Here is a 19,689-nt window from a genome sequence, read left to right on the forward strand (position 1 = left end):
AAGGTGGCGTTTGTGCAAAGACCTGAAGGAGGTGAAAGGATGAGCCCTACCTAGTGAAGAGGAATCTGAGAAAGGAAACGTGTGCAGGGGCCCTGAAAAAGAAACGTGTCTAGTGCATGCAGAGAATGGCAGGAAGGCTAGCTTGATGGCATCTCAGTGAACAAGGGGAAAATGGTAGGAGTTAAGGGGTGGGGGGCTGGGGGCTCATAAAGGGGGCTTGGCTTATAGGCCATTGTAATGTCTTCTGTATCCAGTTTCATTCCAAGTAAAAGGCACCAGAGGATTCTGGGTAGATGAGTGTCATGGGTTGGGCTGTAAGAGATCATTCTGGAAAGAGAAGAGACTGAGAACAGAAAGGCAAGGGTGGAAGCAGCAGGCCAGTTAGACAGTCGCAGTGGTCCAGGCGAGAGATGACCGTGACTCAGACCAGGATGGCAACCTTGGATATATTTTGAAGATAGAGCTGACAGATTCCCTGACTAAACGGATATAGTGGATAAGAGGGAGAGAGAGAGAGAGGAGTCAAGAGTGATTATGAGGCATTAATATGAGAGCAGGGAGAGGCAGGGCTACCTCAGATGGGGTGCTTTTAGCGAGACTGTTCTTGTGGTGTTGACGCCATTTTGGCCTTCATTAGACTTATTGGGATGTCCCTTGATGATAACCTCTAATATCTGATGTCTTGATTTGCCCTCACCCTTGTTAAGGAGGGAATAACATATCCTCCCTTTACATTGTGAATCCTGCTTTCTCGAGAAACATCCTAGGTAGATTAACAAATTAGCAGAACTCCTATTTCCCTCCAGCAAGCCTGGCCGTCCAGCACAGCAGTTCCAAGTTGGCACAGACTTGCTATCTCAGGTCCCTGAGAGGAAGAACCAGCAAGGCCCTGTCCCCTGGCAACTCTGCCTCTGCCTGCCTGGGGGTCAAGATGCCCTGCCCAGAAACACTCCTTTCCCAGGCCCTGGATTTTCCTTCCTGCTGAGAACTGACTTCTCAGAGTGGTAGAGGCAGGGATTCTCTGGCAGGCAGCCCAGCTTGCTTCTAGCGCTTTGGTCAAACCCGCTCCCCTGCAGAGCTCTGCTGTGCCTCTCAGCTTTCCAGCCAGGGTGGTGCTTTTGGGCCCAAGGAGGCAGGAGGCCCTGGATAAGAGCATCAGGCGCCACTTGCCCTGTTTCCCTCTCCTGAGCACTGGCAAGAGGAAGTGGTCTGCAGTCCTCACTCCACAATCGTGGGTGCCAGTTCACACCCTCACTTTACCTCCAGGCGGGGTCCCCAGGTAGATTTCAAGTACCTCTCCTGATGGTTTTTGTTTTTAGGGTGGAGAAATGGACCCCGCAAACAATACTCCCTTGAGTACCTATTTTTCCATTTTCAAAATCTTGCTCTGTCTTCCTTAGTTCTAACCCAAATCTCTCTCCTTGCCATTTAAAGTGACACTCTTGCATCCTATTCAGTGGAGATGGAGAATAGATGTCTGCCCTCCTGCTAAGCCCCCATTCCCCACCAGTGGAGTAGCCCTTCACGTTGACTAAAGTGTGAAGAAGTCCTCTGGCATCAGTATCCCCATTTTCTCCTTGCAGCTTCCGGTCATCTGCTTTTCTTGCACCTCTGTGTGAAGCTGGGTTAAGTGTCCCCATCCTTTGATTCTAACCCTCCTCAGCTGCTGATCTTTTTTCAAGACAAAGGTTGCCTCACCCTGACTGTGGGGATCCCACAGTATAGCCAGCAATGTCCAGTGCCAAAACCAGGGCTAATTTGCTAATCAAGTTGTGTAAACAACTTGATAAATGTCACCTGGCATTAATTAAAGTTAGAAGCTGTCTCCTCTTCCCTTAAACTATAACACCCCTAGGGCCCAGGAGAAGGGCCTAAATATGAGGAAGACACTGGGAATAATTCTGCCTCACTCTTCTTCTCTCTGGCAACATGCCTGGACTATGTGTGCACACTCACACAGGTACGTAAGCACATGTGTGTTAGTGGGGGGCATGCTGATAATCAAGGACTGAGTACTACCTCAGTGGCTTCACCTTCATTGTTCTCTTTTTATTCAACCTGAATAATAGTGCTTCTCCTCGTACTTTGTCTAAGTAGTACTTCTCTTAGCACCTAGTACATCTCTAAGTACATAGTACTTAGCAGAACAATAGTGCCTCTTAGTGATGTGTGTGTGTCTATGCATGTATGCCTCTGTGTGTGACAGAAAAGGATGACTGTGTGCAAAAAGGGGATGCCCAAAGTTGGAGCCTCGAAGCCTCTACTCTGTTGATCTCCTGAAACCACTGAAACTTGGACAGGACAACTGGTTGGGCTCTGTCTCCTAGCCTCCTAGCATGACCTTGGGCAGATAGCTTATTCTTTCTTGCTTTTGTGTATGAGCCACTGGGTGGAAGCCAACTCTGTTTTTAGTTTTTATTTTTTTTAACATTTTATTTTATTTTTTAATTTTTGACTGTGTTGGGTCTTCATTGCTGCACACGGGCTTTCTCTAGTTGCGACAAGCAGGGGCTACTCTTCGTTGAAGTGCATGGGCTTCTCATTGCGGTGGCTTCTCTTGTTGCAGAGCATGGGCAGTAGGCGCGCGGGCTTCAGTAGTTGTGGTGCGTGGGCTCAGTAGTTGCAGTGTGCAGGCTGTAGGGTGCACGAGCTTCTGTAGTTGTGGCACGTGGGCTCAGTATTTGTGGCTCACGGGCTCTAGAGCACAGGCTCAGTAGTTGTGGTGCACGGGCTTAATTGCTCCACGGCATGTGGGATCTTCCCGGACCAGGGATCGAATGCATGTCCCCGGCATTGGCAGGCAGATTCTTAACCACTGTGCCACCAGGGAAGTCCCAGCTCTGTTTTTAAGTCATGAACAGCATTTACATGTTAATGTGAGAGGAAAGTTCTGTGTGAGTCTCAGGAAACATTTTAATGTTTGTGCTCTTAGAGCTGGAGCCTGGAGCAAACCCCATGAGGAAGAGATGAAGTTTTAGGTCTAGGTTAGCTTACCCTGGAGACCAAGAGGAGTGAGTGGCCCCTGTGACCAACTTGTCTTGGTTTGCCCCCATTTTTAGACTGAAAGTTTCACACCCCCTGAGTCTGAGCAAAAAGTCTGTCAGCCACAGAGACCAGTCACCCTAACTGGATCTCATACTTGGGCAGATCGGGAAGCAAGGTATCTTTTTTAAAGGGATCTTTTAACTGCTTTCTTCTGTCATTCATCTCTACCCCTTTTTTCTCGCTCATTTGCTCCACTCATGTCTTTTTCAGGCCTATCTGGAAACCCTGCAGATCTGGAGAAACGTAAACAACTATTTGGACAAAACTTGATTCCCCCCAAAAAGCCCAAGACCTTTTTAGAATTAGTGTGGGAAGCCCTTCAGGATGTCACACTCATCATCCTGGAGATCGCAGCCATCATCTCCCTGGTCCTGTCCTTCTATCGCCCCCCTGGGGAAGAAAATGAACGTGAGTATCTTGAACAGACCAGCATGACTCTGATCTGGGTTCTTTCCAGCGCCACCAAAAAGCACTTAGTATTCATGTTGACAGATTATAGCTTTAAAATGCCCCCCCCCCCGCATTATCCAGAGCGGGTTCTCCAAAGGAAACTAACAAGTAGCTAGTAAGCTATTCTTCCAACCTATCCTGATTCCAGGGTCTTTTCCCCCTTTTCCCATCAAATCCTTATTCAGAATGTCTTAAATTCTCTATGCTCACTCAACCAACAAAGCCCTGCATCTCAGAGTTCCCCCAGTTGTGTGAGCATCATAGGAAGTCGTAGTGGGAACTACCATGTTGGCGGTCATAAGTTCTTTATATGTGACTTGCCTGTAATTTGTATTGATATGTTTCATGCTAGTCATTTGCTTCTTTTAGGTAAACATAAATAGTTATATTGGTGGTGAGATGACGCCCAATCCTGCTGTCCTCCAGTATCCTCAGAGGAGAGCTATTCTACCCAAGAGAAAAGCTGTTATTCTCTTTCCCTGTCTTTCTATTCTGGGGGGTTGCAGAAGCACCACCCCCATTTTTAATGTCAACAAAAGCCCCTAGGTGACCCTTCTTTTCTCTACTTTCCCTGGGCTAGAGTGCGGTCTAGCCGTAACTAGCCCAGAAGATGAAGGGGAGGCAGAAGCCGGCTGGATTGAGGGGGCAGCCATCTTATTCTCAGTGATCATCGTGGTACTAGTGACTGCCTTCAATGATTGGAGCAAAGAGAAGCAATTCCGGGGGCTGCAGAACCGCATTGAAAAGGAACAGAAATTCTCCGTTATCCGAAATGGTCACATCATTCAGCTCCCTGTGGCTGAGATCGTGGTGGGGGACATTGCCCAAATCAAATACGGTAAGAGCTCTGTGTTTCTTGTACCTGTGCCACCCTCCCTATTTCAAGGCTAGGTCCTTTGGCATAAGGGGGCTGCTTGGAATTGCTGAGGACCCAAAAAGATAAGACCCCAAATTGTGTTAGCTTCTAGGTTAGAGTTTAAGGAGGTTATGGAAGAGAAATTCACAGAAAGCAGTAACTGAAACTCCCAAAGACTGTTAGACTGTACCCTGTGTGGCTTAGATTAAAAGTATATAATATTCAGGCCATGGGAATGTGTTTGGGGATCAGTAACTATTTGAATTTATAATACCCGGAATGGAGTCTTATCCCAGGTTGTCAGAGCTGAAGTTGTCTTTCAAATGCTCTCCAGATTCTCCCTGGGCCTTTGCCGTATAGGCAGGGCCCATGGGAGCAGCCCTGAGATGGGGTTGGATGGTCCTTACCTACCCTCTTTCCCTGTTGCCCCTTCACCTCTGTGTACTAGGTGACCTGCTGCCTGCAGATGGAATCCTGATCCAGGGCAATGATCTCAAGATTGACGAGAGCTCTCTGACTGGGGAATCGGACCATGTCAAAAAGTCCCTGGAAAGAGACCCCATGTTGCTCTCAGGTATGGCCTCTGGCTACACCAGCTCCCATTCTACCTCCCCCCAGACAGTCAGCCACAGAGACCATATCCAGACCTTGCTCTCCCTTCTGGCCCTGCCCCAAGGGTCAGCTGAGGCAGTAGCATATTAGTGGGTTGAATACAAGGATATCAAGCAACCTATAAGAGGTTGCCTAGGAAGCAGGTGCTATAAGGGCTCTGCTGGCTGGGGGTGGGTGGTGGGAAAGGAGCCTTACGCTAAAGCAGTTAGGCACATTGTTTTCCTTACCCCCCAGTTTGCTTGCTCTTGATCTTTTCCTACTATCTGCTGAGTATATCACTATCCACGGGAGAGGAAGAAAGAGGGATTGCTTTTTTCCAGGTCTATGTTTCACACCAAAGAATGGCCAGGTATAAAAAAAAACAAACACTTCTCTTGTCTTCTTTCTCATTTAGGGACCCATGTCATGGAAGGTTCTGGCCGAATGGTAGTGACTGCTGTGGGTATCAACTCTCAGACTGGAATCATCTTTACCCTCTTGGGGGCCAGTGAGGGGGAAGAGGAAGAGAAGAAGAAGAAAGGTAAAGGGCTTTCGGGATGAGAGTCTTTTCCCTCCCACCCCCGTGGACAAACTAGGAAAGGGAGCAGGTCTGGATGCAGTACCTGGTTGGAAGAATCTGCAGGATGATGAGTGCAGATATCCAAACTCCTTGTTGAGTTAAGGGTATCATCCCTGGCTCCCCACAGTGCTCTAATGGAAACCAGATCCTGGCTCTAGGCTCCCCAGTCAGGTTGCATTGATTCCTGTGTCTATTGGTGGATTGTAAAGGGATGAGGTAGAAAGCCTGCCCCAAATGAGCTGGCGAGGTGCTCAACTCCCCTCTGTGTAGTCCTCCGACCCTTGCCCCTTTTTTCCTCAGATATGGGGGACTATATGAATCATCAAGGCTAAGGGAAAACTGTCCAGGAGAAGAAACTGGATTCCTGCTGAAACTATGGGCTGTCAGTGGAAGAGAGACACGGCCAGGAGAGTGGGAACAGAGAGGGAGTGTCTACCCCAAAGTTAGCCCTGTCTTTGCCATTCACTTGTTCCTGAAAGAAGGAAAAACAGAAGGCAAAAAAAGATAGCAAACCATATCTACACCTTTCCCTTAAGAATTCCTTCTTCCCTTGGAGGAGAGAAGGATTTCTACCAGTTGGCTGGAGGACCTTCTTGGGCTGTTTAGGGAAGGGGAGTTAATGAGAAGGAGACAAAACACATTCACTCAGGAGCTAGACTATCCGTTTCTGCAGCTGCCTGCAAGTGAATAAGGAGGACGCTTGCTTGGCGCTGGTAAACTGACATGGAGGCACCTTGCAGGGCCTTTGCCACCAGGCAGAAACAGTTCAAACCTTTCGCTTCCTAACCCCCACCCCATTTCTCCAAGTGGTGTGACTCAGGCTGGGAGCACCCTCCCAACAGCAGCTGTGCTCCAGGAGAAAGCAGCTCAGAAGTGGGTGTGCACTCACCTGCATGAGTGGCCTGGTCCATACCCCAAGGATTCATGAGAGCCCTTAATGAAGATGGAGGTAAACAGATGTGAGCTTCCTTTACATTCCCTTTCCTGCAACTCAGCCCCTTTGCTGTTGCCCTTTTGGGCTCTGAGCAGGACCGAAGCATTGGATATCTGATCTCTTAATAGTCACTTTGGGTCTCCACCCCATTTTTTTCTTTCTTGTTCAAACAGGTAAAAAACAAGGAGTCCCTGAAAATCGCAACAAAGGTAACCTTTCCACCCACTCATTTACCATCTCTACCTGCCCACACTCAAACCAGGCCTTCCCAGGCCATCTGCCTCCTCCCTTTTCCTCTCCATAAATTTGTTATCTGCTGCTGTGGCCCAGATGCCTTATCCTGAGGAAGGTGCAGAGATTTGGGGGTGGTCTCAAGCTCTCAAACCCAATCTAAGATGGGACGACAGCATCCTCTGCTGTTGGCTCAAGGAACTTTTTGTCAATCTTGGAGAGCCTGTGAGATTGATCTGCTCTTCCCAGGGTGCTGAACTCTTTGCTTCACTGCCCTAGGCCAGATTTAAACAACAACGGTCATCGGTTTCTGGGTTGGAAGACTTCAGGGTCCTTATGGTGGAAGGAGTTGGGATGGGCAGTCCCTGCACCCTCCTCTGTTGGCTTCCTCGTCGGTGTCCTCTTCTGATCTGGATTCCTTCTCAGCTAGTCTTCTCGGGGGTGGAGAGAGCCCTTTCTCCGTGACCTCGCTCCCCACCTCTTTCTTTGTTCTCTCCACAGTCTGTTTTCTTCTTCCTAATCTGATGTGTGTTGCTTTTTTGGTGGCTGTGTTTACATCCTGTCTCTGTCTTGTTTGTGAGTCTGACAGCAGAGACAGTATCTCAGGAAGGGCATCTAACCAAAGGAGTCGAGCTCTGCAGGGGTGAAATTGGAGGGGTGCCAGGAACCAGCAAGAACTGCTCTCTTGAGACAGCTTCTAGAGATTTTTTCCTTTTGTAACGCACATCATAGTAGTTTTTAGAAATAAAGGCATCATGTCGGAGAACCAGGGCTCCACAGAAATAATTCTTTAATTTTAGATTTCTTTAACTCTTCTTTTTAAAGCAAAGTGGATTTATATGTCTGTCTTTATCCTGGCTTTCTCTCATTCCAGGGAGTCCCTCACACCAGCTTCTTCCCTTTTCCCCTAGGTCCCACTCCGTACCTCCCTACCTTCATCAGACAGGGGAGAAAAGAGATTTCCTTCCCCTATCGTTCAACTAATACGAGAGGGAACTGGAAAATACCCTGTGTCTGGGGTCCGTGTTTCTTCCTTGACAGTCGATATAGATATAGATATAGATATAGATATAGATATAGTGAGAGAGAGATGAAGCTTTCAAAGAGCTGACTAGGACCCTTATGCTCTAGGAATATCTACCAGCCTTCCCCTTCAGCCCCTTTCTGCAGTAAAGATTCACTATATTAAGCACTGAATTCCGGGAAGGATGGTTGTTGGTAATAGCACTTAGTGGCATGACTAATCCTCTTGCTGGAATAAACCTGGCTTGGGACTCTGAGGTAGTGCCAGGAAGATGCCACTGAAGTGGAAATCCATACCCTAAAAGCACCATATTTCACCTCCAGTTGTTAAGATATCATTCCAAAAGCCCTAATAGAGGGTCAGAGTCAAGTTCCCTGTCTGGCATGGGGTGAGGGTGGTCAGATCTGATGTCAGGGGTCCAAGGTATATTCCAGGAATAAGACAGAAGGATTTGTTAGTTTCCACTTGCCTGCTACTCAGTGCTACTACCTTGCCTGCTTACCTGTCCTATTTGTGTGTACACCCTAGCAAAGACTCAGGATGGAGTAGCCTTGGAAATCCAGCCACTCAACAGCCAGGAGGGGATCGACAATGAGGAAAAGGAGAAGAAGGCAGCCAAGCTGCCCAAAAAGGAGAAGTCGGTGCTGCAGGGCAAGCTGACGCGCTTGGCTGTACAGATTGGGAAAGCTGGTGAGTAGGGTGGAGCCTTCTTGGTTTGTTTATCAGTGCTATTCTGGATCCTCGCTACTTTGCTTGCCTTCTTTCTACACCAGCCAGGTCTGGCAGAAAGAAGCTGAAAATTCCAAGTGGCTAGTGCAGTCCAGGTAGCTGTGTCTCTCTCTGCGACTGTTTAGCTTTTGCAGAGAGAGATGTTTTCCTGTGTGTTAGGGTTAAAGGCGCAAACAAATGGGAGATTTACATTAGCAAGAAGGAAGACTTCAATAGCTACTCACCTGCTTGTGTGTTGGCTTGTAAATTCCTTAACGGTAGAGAAGGCTGTTGTTTGCTGAGGGCAATTCCCTAGCATAGGAATGGCCAGGCATAGAGCAATCAGTTCAGAATAAGGACTGGAAGGAAAAGGAAGACAGTGATTAAAGAGGCGCTTTGCAGAGCAGAGGTCAGTAAAGGCACTCCTGTGCATCGTGAGAGGAAGCAGCTTCTCCATCGCTCGCCTCTGCACTCTCCTCTCTCCTGCCTTCTTTCAGTGGTGGGGTGGGGCGGGGGATTTAGAGGAAGCAACAAAGGAAGACCGCTCCTTCAGCGCACATATCCCTTAAACTAGTCTTTTTCCACTGTTTATTTGCTGACCTCACCTCTCTGTTTACTACAGTACGTTTCTGTGCGGGGCCTGAGATTCTGCGTTTCTAACCATCCCCCAGGCGATGGCAGTGCTTGCTGCTCTGCTAAGCACACATTGAATAGCGAGAATCTATGCTGTCCACTACTGCAGCCACTAGCCATGTGTGGCTGTTTCCGTTTAAATTAATGAAAATTAATGAAATTAATGAGAATTAGATATAGTTAAACATTCAGCTCCTCAGTCACATTAACCTATTTCAGTTGGTCAATAACCACATGTGGCTACTGGCTGCCATATTGGACAGTGCAAATAGAGAACGTTTTAAGCACCACAGAGAGTTTTATAGAGTGTCAGTCTGGCCTATTCATCCAGTTCTAGTACCTAGCTAATTTTGACCACCATGAAGTCTCTTGCATATAAACAATACACACATGAGGGACTTCCCTGGTGGCGCACTGGTTAAGAATCCGCCTGCCAATGCAGGGGACACGGGTTCAAGCCCTGGTCCGGGAAGATCCCACATGCCGCAGAGCAACTAAGCCCGTGCGCCACAACTACTGAGCCTGCGCTCTAGAGCCCTTGTGCCACAACTACTGAAGTCCGCGCACCTAGAGCCCTGTGCTCCGCAGCAAGGGAAGCCACCGCAATGAGAAGCCCGCACACCGCAACAAAGAGTAGCCCCTGCTCGCCGCAACTAGAGAAAGCCTGCGCGCAGCAACTAAGACCCAATGCGGCCAAAAATTAATTAATTAATTAATTTTTAAAAAGAAAAACACAGTACACAGATGAGATAAATTGCAAGTGTGGAATCAAATTGCTGAGCCTGGCACACGGGTTTGAAGCATTAAACAGATCCTACTGTTGTGCTCCTAATCCCTAGCTTATTCTTTAGGGAGGACAAGCCACCTGAGGGCTAGCCACTGGTCTCCTCTGTTTATTCATTTCACACATCATCTAGACCAAGGACCAGGGGGAAGCAAGTGAGGTGCCTGGCACCACCCTGAGAGTGAACGCCTTCTTAAATTTTGCAGCCTAGGTGCCTTGCTTGCCTCACCTCTTAGGGCTGACCCTGATGAAGCAAAGTACAAAAGAATATGCTTTCAATGATACAATCACCTGTAGCCTTGTTCTGATCCCTCTGAATCACTGGACCCTCAGGCAAAGCAAAGACACAAATCAAACTATGATTTGAAGTGGAACTTTTCCCAGATATTGTGCCACAGGTAGATACAGATGCCCAAATACTGATCCCCTCAGCCCTCAGAGCAGCCAGGCAGCACCCAAGGCAGTTGGAACCCCTAGACCAGTTGTTTTCTGATCTTGAGCAGATTCTTCCATTGTAGGATATGTGGGATGACCAACTATCCCAGTTTGCTTGACACTTTCTCAGTTTTAGCACAGAAAGTCCCACAGCCCAGGAAACTGCTCAGTCGCAGGCAAACCAGGATGGTCGGTCCGCCTCCAGTGTGCTATACCAAGACCTCTCTGTGCCTTAGAGAGACACAGAAAAGGGGATGATAATAGTAACATCTCACAGGATCGTCTTGAGGATTAAATGAGTTAATACCTGTGACGTGCTTGCCTGACTCATAGTAAGCACTATATTAATAGTTGTTATTATTGTCATCTTCTGTCTGTGCCATGTCAGGAGAAAGGTTGGGAAGCACCGCTCTAAGGGTTAGTTATGTAGGTGATGTGCTAACACCATAGGGGCAACACTGTGAACAAGTTGTGAATTGCCTGACATTCTCAGGCTACTAGGGAAGAAGTTAAAATTGATAAACTACTAGGAAATAGGCACCTGTAGTCACTACATTATGATTTGTAGGAAGAGAGTAGGTCTGAGATAGAAGCATAGAATGCTATTTTAGAAAACTAGACCAATCCTCTTATTTATGAATGAGGAAATAGGCCCAGAGAGGGTCAAGACCAGTCAGAAGCCACAAGTCAAGTTAGTGCAGTGCTGAGAATAGCACCCCTGTCTTTAGGATGCAAAGCCACCTCTTTCCCCTACACTGTAATGTACAAGCGCCAGAGAATGGATAGGGGCTTTGGGTATGACTTAGAGAGTCATTTTAAAAATGGATAGCAAAGGCTACAATTTATGCCACCCATCTCTGGCTAGGGCCCGAGGAATACCCTGAAGCCTGGGTTCATTTGACTTGTTTCCTGGACAGGTCTGATCATGTCTGCAATCACAGTTCTCATCCTGATTCTGTACTTTGTGATCGACAACTTTGTGATCCAGCGCAAACCATGGCTGGCTGAGTGTACTCCCATCTACGTCCAGTACTTTGTCAAGTTCTTCATCATTGGCATCACTGTGCTGGTGGTGGCTGTGCCAGAGGGGCTGCCACTGGCAGTCACCATTTCACTGGCTTACTCTGTGAAGGTGAGACTGGAATGAAACTGTGTCTTCTTTCAGAGCAGAGACCAGAGGGGAGGGTACCGTGTAGCCTCTGGGATGGGCCACTCTGTCTTCATAAACTCTGGGTGATGCCTTCAGGAGCAGAAGCCACTGGCACTTTGGAAGGACCATCTGGATCAGTTGCATCAACATTTAAGTAATCCAGTAGAATCTTAAGAGTATTTACAAAAATGGTATCCTGCATTTTTGTGTGGGACCAGAGAATGAAATGTGGAGAGATGCTGGCTAGGAAATGGCCTTTGACCTGTATTTGGGAAGTCTTTTCTCTTCTCCTTTGTAGAAAATGATGAAAGACAATAACCTGGTACGGCACTTGGATGCTTGTGAAACAATGGGCAATGCCACGGCCATCTGCTCCGATAAGACAGGCACATTGACCATGAACCGCATGACTGTGGTGCAGGCTTATATCGGAGAAACCCGTTACCATCAAATCCCAAGCCCTGATGTCCTTGTGCCCAAGGTCCTGGACCTTCTTGTCAATGGTATTTCTATCAACAGTGCCTACACCTCCAAGGTTCTGGTAAGCGTTTCCTTTGCCAGGACACTTAAAATGGGTAGGTGGAGGGAACCATTCATTTTCTCTTGTTTATTCTGCCTGAATTGCCATCCCACATCCCATTTCCCACTCCCCAGTGAACATGTTTGGGGTGAAACTAGGAAATAATCCATGGGAGTAGATTGGGGGATGGGAGGGCAAGGGGGAGGCAGGTAGGAATCTATGGCTATGAAATGACCTCCAATCACCAGGTAAAGGTAGTATGTCTAAAAAGATCTTGGGACTTCTCTGGCAGTCCACTGGTCAAGACTTCGCCTTCCAATGAAGGGGGTGTGTGTTCGATCCCTGGTCGGGGAGCTAAGATCCCTCCCACATGCCTCGGGGCCCAAAAACCGAAACAAAAAACAGAAGCAATATTGTAACAAATTCAATAAAGACTTTAAAAATGGTCCACGTCAAAAAATCTTAAAAAAATAAAAATAAATAAATAAAAAGAGACCTCATGCTGGTCAGGAGTAAATTACTCAGTTTCTAGAAACTAAGAGAGAGTGTTAGAATAAGACCCACACAGGGTGAGACACCAGCACCACTCCCAGGGCAACTAAAAAATCCCCAAGCCCTGGGTGGCTCAGGGACCACAGTCGGCACCTCCACGGGCCCTGGGTACATGTGTGAAAGCCTCAAGCGGAGTCCTTCCCTTCCTAGGTTCTCTCCCCAGCTTCGGCACCTCATCCAACACTCCCACGTGTGTTTTTCCTCTCAGCCTCCGGAGAAGGAGGGCGGCCTGCCGCGGCAGGTGGGCAACAAGACCGAGTGCGCCCTGCTGGGCTTCGTCACGGACCTGAAGCAGGATTACCACGCCGTGCGCAGTGAGGTGCCCGAGGAGAAGCTCTACAAGGTGTACACCTTCAACTCGGTGCGCAAGTCCATGAGCACCGTCATCGAGAAGCCCCGCAGTGGCTACCGCATGTACAGCAAGGGTGCTTCTGAGATCATCTTGCGCAAGTGAGCGCCCCTCCCCCGCTTCTTCCTCCCTGCAGGATCCTCCCCTCAGGGAGGTCAGAGTGCCAGGCCTCACGCTGAATCCACCTGGATGATGAGTGAACCCTCCTTCCAGGCGGTGACCTCATGACTAACATCTGAGCTTGGTTCAGGCCAAGCCTTGCTGTTAAGTACTTTGGATACTGTACTTACTCTTCACAGCTCAGCGAGGTAGATGCTGTCATTATCCCTGTTTTACGGATGAGAGAATTCAGAGGTGCTGGGAAGTTCAGTAACTTGCTGGAAGTGATACAGCTCTTAGTGGCACAGCCACGGTTCAGACCTAGGCAATCCAAACTTCCATTTCCTATTCTGAAAAGAGATAATAATACCCACCCATCTCACAGGGTTACTCTGATTAAGTGATTCAATGTATGTAAAATGCCTTGCACATAGCAAGTATTGATACTAGAAATGTTAGTTCTGCGTTCCCTTTTCCTTTTTATTCTCAATTCTGATCACATGAAGTTGCATAATCAAAGTGGCTAGATGATCCATAGGTCATTAAAAGGTGACCTACGTGGATCACCTACGTGGATATAGGGCCAGTAGCTAAAAACCAGTGCCCCAGCTTGGCTTGAGCCACCCCCTTTCGAGTGACATGTTCTTGTTGAGAACACCCTCTGCACTGAGCACTCTAGATACTGAGGATTGAGAAAGTATCTCTACCTTTGTGAAGCTCAAAGGAGCAGGCAATCCACAAATGACCCTTGATATCGTATCCACATAAGAGTAGGAGCAGACAACATGGGAGAATCAAATGCTCTGCCCACCTAGACGTTACCCACCTACTGGCCACCCCACCTTGGAAAAAGGGGCTCAGCTTTGGGTTATGAGTGGAGATTTATGGCCATACGACAGTGTCTTTAGGAGTAATGCCGAGTGGCCAGAATGTCTGTAAATGACCATGCAAGCACATGGGGGGATGCTGCTTTCTGACTGTGTGCCCCACCAGGTGTAATCGAATCCTGGACAAGAAAGGAGAAGCAGTGCCGTTCAAGAATAAGGACCGAGATGAAATGGTCCGCACCGTCATCGAGCCCATGGCCAGTGAGGGACTCCGGACTATCTGCATAGCTTACCGGGATTTCAATGACGGAGAGCCCCCATGGGACAATGAGAGCGAAATCCTCACTGAACTGACCTGTATTGCAGTGGTGGGCATTGAGGATCCTGTGCGCCCAGAGGTGAGGCTTTGACTTGAAAAAAGGGCTAGGAAACATGAATGGAAGTCTTACAGTGGCCCCGGCTCATGCGCCGGCCCAGTGTGACCTAATGCGAGGCCACCCAGGAGTTGCAGGAACTGGGGTACTAGCTCCATTTCTAGTTGTAACTTAGGAAACTTAGGCAAGTTTCCTAACTGTTTCTCATTTGCTGGGATAGATGTGTCTGTGCTTCCTGCTTCACAGAACTGCTGTAGAGTACTGAACTCATAGAAAGTGGCATTCCTACGGTTCATGCTGTCTGAGGGGTAAGAAGCATAGGTTTTACTGGGATTATTGTTTGGTACTCAAGAATCGTCAGGAGATGGAATTAACTGGAACACCAGCTTTGTGTCTAGCCACCTTCTTTCAAGCAACACATTCTTGTCGAGCACCCCTAGAATAGCTAAGCACCACTCTCAATTGTAGGGCATTGAAAAAGTCTCTGCTTCTAAGAAGTTCAGACCAATGGACTATCAACCATCAAGACCCAGAGGCATGACAGTGTGTCGTGCATTTGGGAAACTTAAAAGAATTGGTATTGTTGGAGTATGTGCCAGGGGAGTGGAAGGTGGTTAAAACTTCTGCTAGAAAGGAAGGCAGTGGCAAAATCTCAAAAGGCCAGGCGTGCCCTGCTAAGAAATCTAGATTGTGAGTGGGAGAGTAAGCTTTCACACCCGGCTCCTGAAGCAAATTTCCCCTTCAACTCATGACACAATAAGGCAAATTCAAATGTGAGTATCATGGATAGGACAGAAGCAAGGTGGCACCAAGCGATATAAAAATGACCAGACTTAGCCCACGCCCCATGGTTCTGCTTCCAGGGTGCCTCTCTGCTGTCCACCATGAGGGGACAACTGAACAGGAACAGCCTACCAGGCCTCGCCACCCCCACCTCCTCCATTCCTCTTGCCTCACTCTCCACAGGTGCCGGAAGCTATTGCCAAATGCAAACGAGCTGGTATTACTGTCAGAATGGTGACAGGTGACAACATCAACACAGCCCGGGCCATCGCCACCAAATGTGGCATTGTGACACCTGGGGATGACTTTCTGTGCTTGGAGGGCAAAGAATTCAACCGACTCATCCGAAACGAGAAGGGAGAGGTGGGTCTTGGGTGGGAGGAATCAGGGCCTCCTTTATTAGGCGAGGGCTGGTTCACGTGTAAGGCATCTGGGACAGGTGGGAGGAAGTGGGTGGTTTTTAAACTAAAATCTATTCATAGTGAGATGTCCCTTTTACCAAAGCTGTTCAGACAGTAAAACTGGATTTTTTTCTTCTCACTATCTTCATTCACAAGCCATCTTTTGAGACAGTGTCACTAACCTTTCATGTCTTTCCATTTTTTTCAATTGTGGGATGATTCTGTACTGATTTCCTTTTACCTCACCCCTCCTATGTCACTGCCTTGTGACTGACAGTGGCACAGGTTGGTAGGAGGACATGGTCTGGGTGTGGAGCAGGCCAGAGCTACATTAGGTCAATGTAGATATTGAACCTAAGACCTCAGAAGCACTACTTTAGCCACCTGAGCCAACAGCTAACCCTGGCCCACCTCTGTCAAGGGTCTAAGAAATGCGGAATTGGGGCTTCCCTGGTGGCGCACTGGTTGACAGTCCGCCTGCCGACGCAGGGGACACAGGTTCGTGCCCCGGTCCGGGAAGATCCCACATGCTGCGGAGTGGCTGGGCCCGTGAGCCATGGCCGCTGAGCCTGCGCGTCCGGTGCCTGTGCTCCGCAACGGGAGAGGCCACAGCGGTGAGAGGCCCGCGTACCGCAAAAAAAAAAAAAAAAAAAAAAAAAAGAAATACGGAATTGGCTCCCAGGTAGGGAATTGGCAGGAAAAAGAAGACAAGCGGGGCCTGAATGGTCACCATCCGTGAATCTGCCCTGGAGCCTGAGTTGGCTGCTTCACCTCCACTGGAGGCCAGGATAACACTCCCCCGGGGGCCATGGAATACCAGTTCTCCCAGAAGCTCAGCGTGGGTAAAGAAGTAAGATTTTCCCAGATGGCTGTTCTGAGCTTGACTGACCCAGGTGTGGTCTGGTGTTGGCAGGTAGAGCAAGAAAAGCTGGACAAGATCTGGCCTAAGCTCCGGGTGCTGGCGCGATCCTCCCCCACTGACAAGCACACACTGGTGAAAGGTGAGGCTGGTTCCTGAGGAGGTACCTAGGATAGAGGAAGGCAGGCGGGGATGAGCACAGATCAGAGCCATCAACCAAAGCAACTCTCCTGTCCTGAGTAGGGAGGTCCTAGGAGAGCTTCCCCGCTCATGGGAAGAACATACAGTTTAGCAAACATCTGAGGCCCTGGTGAGTATAAGATATATAATATAATAAAGTTGTTTTTAAACACTATCCTATCTTGTTTGTTGATAGTACTGTGAATTAGACAGTACAGGTTAAGCTAGTCCCATTTTGCAAATAAGGAAGTTTGAGGCTGAGACAACAAGTAACCTATCCAAATTGCCCAACTGGTAAGTGGAAGTGTTACCATTCAATCCCTGGGTCTCTGCCTTCAAATCATCCAGTGCTTTTTCTACCACATAATAGCTGCCTTGGGGCACCGGACAGGATATTCGACAAGGTCAGACTTTCTTAGCTTAGAGTGCTACCCGTGAAACAATTTACTGCCATCAGATGACGCTACAGAACCTCTAGCATTGGGAAAAAAAGAAGGAAAGAGCGTAGAAAGGGAGGTGGTGGCAGGGACCGGAGAGGAAGACCATAAAACTGCCTTTCATGGGGAAATGGCCTCAGATGGCACATGTGGAACTCACTGTAGTGTGTCTGTTTTTCCCAGGCATCATCGACAGCACTGTTGGGGAACAGCGGCAGGTGGTAGCTGTCACTGGGGATGGCACAAATGATGGGCCGGCTCTGAAGAAAGCAGATGTTGGTTTTGCCATGGTAAGCAGCTCAGCGTAGTGTGTCTCTCTGCTGCAAGCTGCCTCCTCCAGTGGGAAGCCAGGACAGGCTTCTGGTAACCTGCTGCTTCCCGTACCTTCACATCCCCCTTTGTACTCTTTCTCTAACTCCATCTCGCCTCCCTACCTGGCCAATAATAATATGTATAATGAGGGACCCATCAAGTATGAAGGCAGGGAAATCATGAGGTATCATTACCCAGCAAAGCAAGACCAACTGAAACTTGCCCATGGACATGATGGTATTGTCTGCCTAGGCACACTATGGAAAATTCACATTCTATATGGAAAATGTGCACTCTATAGTTAGCACTGTTCGTCACTCTGCTTTTCACTTGTGAGGCCCGGAGCATCAGAGTCACTTGGAAAGTTCATTTAAAATCATATATTCCAAGGTTCCACAGTTGGCTATCTTGATTCAGTAGCATCTGAGCTGGGTCCCAGAAGTGTTTGGATTTTCTGAACAGGTACACTTATTGATTCTAATGCTCAGGGACATTTAGAAGTCCCCAGATTGCAAAGTACATTCTCACACTCAAGTAACTTATGATTGTAAGCTTCCCATACACATTGAACTGTTGGTGATTTTTAAGAAGTGGAAGAAGATTCAAGAAGAAATCTGTCTTTAGGGTGCTCTCTTTAGCCAAAAGATAAATTTAAAAAGTTTTTACTCTAGGAAATTTCAAGAATATACAAAAATAGAATAGTTTATTGAATCCTCATGTATCTGTCACCCAGCATCAAATATCAACACTTGACCAATCTTGGCCCACACATACACATTTCCCCATCTACACCTGAATTACTCTGAAGCATATCCAAGATATTATGTCATTTCATCCAGTATGTGTCTCTGGAAAATATATATGTATCAATAAAATATCTAAAAGAATCATAGTACCATTGTCTCACAACAAAATTGATTCTTTACTATCATTAGATATCTAGTCAGTGTTCACATTTCCCCAAATGCTTCATAAATGTTGTTTTAATAGATTATTTTTCTAAATCAGAATGCAAACAAGATCCATACATTGCAATTGGTTGATATATCTCTTGAATCTATTAATCTATAACAGTATGTCCCGAAGTGTGCTCTTCCTTCCAACTCTACCTGGAAACCTATAGAAATGCAGATTCTCAAGCCTCACTCCAGATCTACTGAATCAGAAAGCTTGGAGTTGGGGCCCAGCAGTCCATGTTTTAACAGTCCCTCTGGGTGACTCTGACACATCGTAAAGTTCAGCAGCCACTGACCTATGTGTGTCAGGGGTCTATGTGTCAGGGGTCCCCAAGACCACCCTTTTGTGCATTCACTGGAAGGACTCAGGGGACTCAGCATACAGCTGTACTCATGGTTCAGATTTAGTCCATTGGTATAGTAAGAATCTAGTAAGGCAGAAAGTCACAGGTAGAGTCTGGAATCCACACGCAGGGTCCCTTATGATCTCTTCCTCCCATGAGGGGTCACAAAGAGCACCTTCTTCCCCCAGCAATGAAAATGCAGCAATACATGTGAAACCCACCAGAGACTTGGTGTCGTAGGTTTTTATTGGGGTTGGTCGTATAGGCACCTTCTGCCTAGCATGTGCTAAGATTCCAGACTTCCAGAAGGAAGTAGGTTTTCAGTGGAAACCATATGTTTGGGCACAGTCTAGGCACAGTGAATCACTAATTAATTTTCAGTTAATTATTGACTGAGAGCCAAGTTTCCAGGTGCTAGCCGAGGGCCAACCTTGCAAACAGAACATTCTCAAGAAAGCAGTCTCAGGCCTGCTATGTAACTCTTTTCTGCACAATCCCTTTCCATCTTTTTTTCTAGCTACTTAGTTTTGAAGGAATAAGGTTGTTTTTCTACATAGAATATCCCATGGCAGGGATTTTGTTGATTGTATCCCTATAGTGTCCTTTAACCTGTTCTTTCAGCCCTTGTATTTCCTATAAACTAGTACTTAGTTCTATGAGCAATCAGATTCTACCTCCCATCTTTCATTAGGGGTTGCAAAATGACAATGTTCTGATTTTCTTTATTTATTAACTTGAATACTTCTGTAAAAAGAAATTTGCCCTCGTCGATTATTTGGTTACTGTGAGGTTCACTTCCTACATGAAAGACAGGTTAAATGCTTGATTTTGTCTCCCTTTATTAACCAGTTTTCAAAATAATGAGTTGACTTTTTAGGATCCTCCAAAGGTGACCAATGAGTTGTTCACTTTTTTTTTTTTTTCTCTGCCAAAATTATAGACTTACAAAAAAAAATACTATTGTTGTTTTTTTTTTTTAACATCTTTATTGGAGTATAATTGCTTTACAATGGTATGTTAGTTTCAGCTTCACAACAAAATGAATCAGTTATATATATACATATGTTCCCATATCTCTTCCCGCTTGCGTCTCCCTCCCTCCCACCCTCCCTATCCCACCCCTCCAGGCGGTCACAAAGCACCGAGCTGATCTCCCTGTGCTATGCGGCTGCTTCCCACTAGCTATCTACCTTACGTTTGGTAGTGTATATATGTCCATGCCTCTTTATCGCTTTGTCACCGTTTACCCTTCCCCCTCCCCATAGCCTCAAGTCC

General features: G+C 47.3%; 1 protein-coding gene across 4 annotated transcripts in view; it reads left to right on the forward strand.

Moving 5' to 3' along the window:
- ATP2B4 (ATPase plasma membrane Ca2+ transporting 4) overlaps positions 1–19,689 on the forward strand; it is a 100,256-nt gene that overhangs the window by 52,687 nt on the left and 27,880 nt on the right. For 2 of the 4 annotated variants that reach the window (XM_079945470.1, XM_079945472.1), the window contains exons 3-15: positions 3,256–3,453; positions 4,076–4,333; positions 4,800–4,925; positions 5,358–5,483; positions 6,630–6,665; positions 8,240–8,401; positions 11,189–11,403; positions 11,720–11,962; positions 12,702–12,943; positions 13,935–14,166; positions 15,109–15,288; positions 16,240–16,327; positions 16,986–17,092. In XM_079945470.1, coding sequence (XP_079801596.1) covers positions 3,256–3,453; positions 4,076–4,333; positions 4,800–4,925; positions 5,358–5,483; positions 6,630–6,665; positions 8,240–8,401; positions 11,189–11,403; positions 11,720–11,962; positions 12,702–12,943; positions 13,935–14,166; positions 15,109–15,288; positions 16,240–16,327; positions 16,986–17,092 — 2,213 coding nt within the window. The remainder of the gene's footprint in view (positions 1–3,255; positions 3,454–4,075; positions 4,334–4,799; positions 4,926–5,357; positions 5,484–6,629; positions 6,666–8,239; positions 8,402–11,188; positions 11,404–11,719; positions 11,963–12,701; positions 12,944–13,934; positions 14,167–15,108; positions 15,289–16,239; positions 16,328–16,985; positions 17,093–19,689) is intronic. The other 2 variants (XM_079945471.1, XM_079945473.1) reach the window with 1 other exon arrangement.

The sequence above is a fragment of the Stenella coeruleoalba genome (genome assembly GCF_951394435.1).
Source record: "Stenella coeruleoalba genome assembly, chromosome: 1".
In the NCBI taxonomy this organism is placed as follows: domain Eukaryota; kingdom Metazoa; phylum Chordata; class Mammalia; order Artiodactyla; family Delphinidae; genus Stenella; species Stenella coeruleoalba.